We start from the raw sequence: 7,032 nt of genomic DNA, 5'->3' as shown, positions 1-7,032 counted from the left end.
AGCCAGCCGGCCCTGTGAGAGCGTGCCACCACGGCCAGCCAGCCCCATGACATCGTGCCACCAGGGCTCCCGCAGCCAGCCGGCCCTGTGACACTGCAGCAGCACCCTTCTCTTCACACCCAGCACTTCTCCCAGCAACAGCCTGAAGCGCAGCGCCTCCCCTCAGTCCAGATCTGTCAGCCTTACTGATGATGCCCACAGCCTCAGCCACTTCTGTCATCATCAATCAGCTACAGACAACATCACAGCCCTTCCCCTCCACAGCAGCAGCTGTCAGTGTACTGTCACAGCCAAAAAAATGTTACTATTTACAGTGAGCTATTTCAAACAAAAGGTGTTTTTCTGTCAGGACACTGCACACCAACTACCACATGGCACTAAACACCATTTCCCAGCTTCCGTTCTTGGTCAAAAGACATTTACACAGTTTTCTGTATATTCAACAAAGACAAAAGACTTGAAGTTTCTCTTTAGTCTGTATTTACCTATTCAACAGTTACAATAGACACTGAAGAGAGTTCATTTTAAAACAGTAAACTTTTAAAACGCATTAACACAGGTTTTAGCTTTTAGAAGAAAAAAGTTCAGTTTTTTAAAAAAGGAGGGAGAGGTCATAGAAAAGCACAGACAATTCAGACAGGCTTATTTACAGAGGCAAACCTAGCATATTCAAGGTGATTTCGTATACAGACAACAACAATCATAAAACCAAACATGCTACATGGCTCCATGACAACAGCAGGTTTTAGAGCAATCAGCTGCTAAGGTAACACACACACCTTAACTCATTTTCTACAGTCTCAGTGCAATGAGTTGAAGTTACACTACAGCTAAAAACTGAACTACAAATTATATATTCCAGACTCCTGTTCAACAGATAATCTGGTATCGCAGCCAAAAAAAAGCAAACAGTTGCAGTGAGACAACGGGATCACCTTCTGCAGCCATTTTGGGTATGCACCCTCAACTATGACCATTCTTTTTCAGCTAGTTGTCCTCCTGCCACAAGGATCATCAGTAACAAGCCTCCAAGAAGTGTAAGCTTTCAGAACTGCCTTTCATGCTTGCTGTAGCCACAAATCAATGATCAGCGAAACCAGCAGAGTTACAGAAATGCTATTGCACATTACAATTCTGCTGTTTCTTGAGTTTGGGTATTTATTCATGGGGCCTCTTAGTTTGGTGAAGACACTTAAGCTCCATACATCAAAGGATCTTTCATCTAAGATCAGCTGCAGGCTGCAGAACCCTGGTCAGCACAGCAAGAGATACACAGACCCACAGCAGTTGCTGGAGTGACGTTTTCACTTCATCAGGGAGCCAGTAAAAAAAAAAAAGCCAGTGAGCAATACAACTTCTATTGTCTTAATAATACATTAATTCTCAGAACTGTTCCCAAGGAAACCTTTCACAGGAATGAACAGCAGTTAAGTCTTCATTCATTTTTCTTTTCCTTGTGCTTGAGAAGTTTGTTTATCTCCCTTTTTGCCATTCCAATATACTTCGTAATGATCCCATGCTGGTTTAGTCCAGGAAACAGCAACAAGAAACTTACTAAAGAGGAGAAAAAAAATAATTACTTAGTACTCCTTTAACAAGCTTCTGTCACCTTGCAATTTCTTGCTTCCCTTAAGCCCCGTTAACTGCTTGAAAACAGAAAAATATAACCCTGCAACAAAAAAAAAGTCACCACACTCAAATAATGAAAACATACTTCTACCAGCTTCATACCATTTTAGGCAGCTAACAAAAAAGTTACTGCTGTTTTTGCATGCTGCACACTTACCAATAAGATAGGTCAGAAAGAGATTGTGAACTTGCTGTCCAATCCAAGCAACCACAGCAAGAGAAAAAAGCATGGTCATGAAGTACTAAAAAAATGAAAAGGGAACAGTTACCACAGATCTGTTGGGCCTTCTCCCCCTTCCCTTCAGTATTCAGCAACATTTAAAACTAACTTGAAGCTCACTGGCTCTTCCACACATGATACCTTATTGAGATTACAAAGTCTACAATTGTATGTGCTCATTTATTTTCAGACCATCAGTTTCACAGGACACCAGTTCTTTTCTGTCCAGATATCTCTTAGACACAGACTATGCCATTCCCATTGACACAACTTCAGCCTCACACAGTACCTCAAGCTGTTTTCAGGACAGTAAAGTCAGTAGTTCATGTGTATTACCAAGACCTATGTTTTTGGACAGTTTGTGTACACTGGAAACAAGCTGTGTTTCCAAAACCTGACCTATTCAAAGAAACACATTTTCACTTTATCTTAATATCAAGGCTATGCTCCTAACTGCACAGTATTGCAAGTTTAAAGTCATGTATCTTGCCACTCCAGGTTTGAGTAAGATTGTGACTGGCATTACGTCACTGCCAGAACTGCTGGTCCTTGGTTTGAAATACCAGTTTATTCAGACACATGCCTTGCTAAAATATTTAAGACAAAACTAAACAAAAAATCTTAAGACAAGAGAGATGAACTCCTGGAACTCAATACCATTTTAGGCTTCTCTTCCTTCAGTGTGAAGAGACGTTTCCACCAGCCAACAATTCGGCGACGAGATTTTACCAAATTGCTGCAAATCTCATGAAATCTTTGCTGCTGTTCCGTAGTCCTTTTATTAAAGAAAAGAGCCAGAAATAAGAATTCAAGACATCTGAAATTTAAAAAAATTTCCCATGGTATTTTTCCAGCAGTAAAAATTTACCCAGTATTTATCCTGGCATTCACTTCACTTAGTTTTATACCTTATCTTTATCAAGCATTGCAATACAATTGCCTGTGTAATTTTTCTGTACACTGAGGGGGGTCTTAAATTGACCCCCAAAGAGCCACCACATTGAAACCAGAGGACCATTGATTTTAATCTGATACCAGCGTGACACACACAAGTAACACACACCTCATACCAGTGTGTATTACTTCGGCTTTTACACTGGTTCATTACTAGACAAGAACATTTATCCACTAGTCATCTTAAAGCAGATACAATAAAATTTACTTTTAACTCAAAATTTAGTTCATGTAAGGTTCTTCTCCAGCTTACTGGTTTTGTATAAGCCTCGCCCTTCTTCAAATCTGTTTCAATCACTTAGAATCACATTCACAGTCTCTGCACTACTATTTCCTTCATTGTATTCACTACTGCCACTCATTCCAAACATCTAATCCAACACCCTTCATAATTTTAGTTCTCGGTATCTATAATCAATTAATTACTAAAAACTAGTTTAGCAGAACTAACTAGCATTCTTAATGGAGAGCAACGAATGTGCCTAAATCCTTTGAAAAAATCTTACTTTTCTAGAAGAGAAGGAACAATAAAGATATGTTGAGGTAGTCTTTCAGAAAAAAGAAGAATGAACGACATCTTACTGGTGTCCTCACTTCATAAATTAGAGATTGCTGATTTCTTACTACAATGACTCTATAAAGTAAGCATTTGATATCTGCAAGTCAGATATCCGTTTTCATCAAGTTCATCATATATTTGTACTCAAGAAACTGTTTTAATTCAAGCTTTCCTCACCATTTATTAGAGCCAAAGATTCTAGGTGCAAGAGCAGGAACAAGATAATCAGCCAAACAAAGGAGCATAACGAAACAGGAGACACCAGAAAGAACGGATGGGTCCAAGTAGTAGATCATCCTGCAGAAAGAACAGAAATGATTCCTGGATGCTCAGACTGCTGAACACTAGACATATTTAGTCACCTCTTCACTGGCTCAGGGTGTCAAATGGTAGACCTACCCTCTTGCCCAACCTCAGAAAAATTTATTAGTAATAGGAGCAGATTTGAAAAAAGAGGTTTAAGTACTTAAACACTATTACAAAGAAATACAGATTAAAAAATACAATTTTCTTACCTTACTAGATAAGAAAATGCTACAATACAGCAACCAAGTATGAAGTTCCATAGAAATAAAAATTAGTCATTAGTGTTCTCTCAGAAGGTGAGACCTAGTGAACTTAACACTGACTATGGGATGAGGATGAGCAAGTGAACATATGAAATAACCAGGTAGAATAAAAGCTTTCATCTTGTTGGTTCTTAAGTTACAGAATTCAGATGCACTATGGGTTGTCACTTGCTCTGTCTCACCTGTCAGAACTTACCAAACCTGTTCTGGACAAGGAGCCATAGCTCTCCCATTAGGACAGTGTTGTGCTTTTTACACCTAAGTGGGCCATCACTCAGATACAGGAGTACAGGTACTGGACAGGAACTCATTCATCACCTAAAAGTCTGTGCCCTGTGCTACTTATTTGCATTTAACAGAACTTCCTGAACACTGAAGTAATAAAAGTAAAGAAATTACACAGTCCATTGCAGGGCCAACCTTTCTATACATCTGGCACAGTGCTACTGCACTGAATGTTCAAGTTTTGATGAAGTAGCAATTCAGAATCTAAAGTGGTTCTATTCCCTCAAAGTATTACTCAACACAAGATATTTCCTGCTATAATCACAGATTTTATAACAGAATACAGAAGTTCATGCAACTACTCTTTTTAAAAGTTACTTTTCAGTAACCATCCTCCCTCACCTCCCTTGAAGGCCATAAAATTTATATCAGCCAGAAGACAGATTATCCCTGCCTCACCTAGTTCAACATTTATTTCTGAGCATGGTAAAAAACTACAGGAACCATTGCTGGCAAACAGCTTTTGCAGAAAGCACTCTTCCCCCTCAGGGCAGGATGTGAGTCGTGTTGCTTCCTGTTCTCAATACGTAAGGCTTTTCTTTTCAAGAAAAATCACACAGATTCAGAAACAGAACCTGGAGCAAGAGCCTTCCTACTAGATTTTTGAAGATGTCTTACTAATTTACTTACTAGGTTTGCTACCAACCATGAAAGTGCAGTGGTGTTCTAGGCTCCCTCCACAAGCTACTTACAGAAAAGAAAAGGAAACAACACTCATCAGCGCCAGAGGAAACCAGGCTCTCTCCCAGCGAAGAACTTTATCAGTCATCAAAATCACTTCTCCCCATCCTTGCAACTGCTCTTCCAAGCTGGCAGTTTCTGCAGCCTACACAAAAAAAAAGAAGACAAGTCTTATTACTAACCAGAGTATCAAATTAATTCCCACACTCAAAGTAGCTAAACCAAAGTGTCATAATTAAAGACCCCAGTCACAAACCTTGCCAATTAGATTTCTAATAACATTTTAAGTTTTGTACTAAGTTACAGCATTGTAGCAGCAATACTTTAAAATAGTCAAGATCCTAACAAAGTAGCAGCATGTAATTAGACCAAATAATACCTCCTCCCACATTTTGCCAAGGTGTTTTCCTCTAATCTCCCATCTACGGTACTCCCTCCCCCCAGATTAGAAGAAAGTTAAGTTGTAGCTAAAACCTGTCAAGTTTTCAGCATCAACATCTGGAAAATTACAACATGAGAACCATTTAAAATACATGTATTTTCAAAGAAAATTCTTTAAACTGAAGCTTTCTAGTTGCTGTCCAACAACAATTTTTTACGTGGAAGATAGATAAAAACGCGGAGTCCACAGTTGAGGAAAGTTACCCAACTGACTACATTTGGACTGCAAAGAAAGTTTTTCCAGAAGTTGCCCAAGACAGCAATCAAGCAGCCTTTAAACTCCTCTTCCTATATTATTCCCACATTCCTCCCTACACAGCTTCTGTAAAGAGGCCCTAACTGCTCTGACATCAGCTTGCTAAGCTGTTAACCTGAGGTGTTCCACGTTTAACGTAGCTTAATAGTTTCCCCTCAGTAGGACAAAGCATCTCAGACTGCAAAACTCAGGTAAACATGAACAGAACCCATCACTGCCCAAGTGTAAGAGGTGCAAAGTCATCGAGACCAGCAGATGTGCTGTGCAGAGATATCAGAGCAGGTTTCATTCTCAACTGTGCACTACACTTACCTCAAATGAGAAGCCCAACACCACTAGAATAACAAGGACGACTGAGTGCAGCTATCATGGTAAAGCATAGTTTTCTTGTGTGATACCACTGGAAACTATTTGAAAACTACCATGCAGGACAAAAAAAAAAAAAAAAAAAAAAGAGTAGAAAACTGACACACCTCTGAACACCCTCCAGTTAGCATATCTATTTCATGTAATAAACACAAACTGTCACATGGAGGGGGAAAAAAAAAATCTGTATTTCTCCAGAAGACATTTTATGACAAACTGTTTTGCTTTATTACCTCTGGCTGTCCGCATTTAACATGAGAAGCAAGAAAAAATTTAATGGGAAACAGGCTGGAATGTAACAGTGTTATTCACAGCAGCCTGCCTCTGTCAGCCTAGAAGACAACCACTGTAAGTTCATAGAATCATTTGGTTGGAAAAGGCCTTTAAGATCATCGAGCCCAACCATATCTGTCCACTACTAAACCATGTCCCTAAGCACTGCATCTACCCATTTTTAAATACCTCCAGGGACAGGGACTCAACCACTTCCCTGGGCAACCCGTTCCACTGCCTGATAACCCTTTCAGTGAAGAAACATTTCCTAAGTTGTTCTCCTGCTGGGCCAGGCAAAGAAGACTTCAGTCAGCTTCTGTTGATACCACCTGCACTCCAGAGCCCTGCCACCAAAAGCGTTTTTTCATTCATCAAACAACATAAAGTCTCCATAAATATGAACTTCTGCTCCGAAAGGGGCATCCCTCCCCAACACTGCACCTATTTTGGCAATGTAGTTCCGTGCACTTTCCCTGCAGAAATCCGGACCACCACCACCACCACCCACCACCTCTGCGCTGTAACCGGTTTCTCTCTGCACCAACCAGTAACGCACCCAAAAGCTTCGCTTCTTCAGCCCCTTCGCAGGCTTTTACAGTGATTTTCCTACTCCCCGCGGCAGCCATCTGCCATCACAGAGACATACATCTCCTTGTGTTTATTAAAGCTTTGGGGCATTCAGGCCCACCCTTGGCATATTTACGGTCATTAGCCAGCTCCTGCCACTCTCCTCGCATTCGGCAAGGCAGCCCGAGGATGCCGAAGCGCAGAGGCGCGGCTGCTGAGCGCAAGCCCCGCA

At 40.6% G+C, this 7,032-nt stretch overlaps 1 protein-coding gene across 1 annotated transcript; it reads right to left on the bottom strand.

The window, feature by feature from the left end:
* Positions 1–457: 457 nt before the first annotated feature.
* ARL6IP1 (ADP ribosylation factor like GTPase 6 interacting protein 1) lies at positions 458–6,859 on the bottom strand. Its single transcript, XM_009649567.2, has 7 exons — positions 6,779–6,859; positions 5,907–5,957; positions 4,909–5,042; positions 3,540–3,659; positions 2,507–2,624; positions 1,787–1,871; positions 458–1,554 (listed from the first exon to the last, which is right to left on the bottom strand). Exons 1-7 carry the CDS (start codon positions 6,857–6,859, stop codon positions 1,436–1,438), a joined length of 708 nt encoding a protein of 235 aa, XP_009647862.2. The 3' UTR covers positions 458–1,435.
* Between the last annotated feature and the right edge of the window lie 173 nt (positions 6,860–7,032).

The sequence above is a fragment of the Egretta garzetta genome, unplaced genomic scaffold (genome assembly GCF_000687185.1).
Source record: "Egretta garzetta isolate BGI_Z169 unplaced genomic scaffold, ASM68718v1 scaffold292, whole genome shotgun sequence".
Taxonomy (NCBI): domain Eukaryota; kingdom Metazoa; phylum Chordata; class Aves; order Pelecaniformes; family Ardeidae; genus Egretta; species Egretta garzetta.
The sequence above is the reverse complement of the archived record's forward strand: the minus strand, read 5'-3'. Positions and strand labels throughout refer to the sequence as shown.

What these genes read in the sequence shown, in the direction of transcription:
- ARL6IP1 (XM_009649567.2), bottom strand. Translation starts at nt 6,859, where the DNA reads ATGGCTGCCGCGGGGAGTAGGAAAATCACTGTAAAAGCCTGCGAAGGG. An exon ending in TGTTGGGCTTCTCATTTGAG is followed by an intron (nt 5,043 to 5,906) that starts GTAAGTGTAGTG and finishes TTTTTTGTGTAG; the next exon opens with GCTGCAGAAACTGCCAGCTT. An exon ending in ATCTTTGGCTCTAATAAATG is followed by an intron (nt 2,625 to 3,539) that starts GTGAGGAAAGCT and finishes CTTTAATAAAAG; the next exon opens with GACTACGGAACAGCAGCAAA.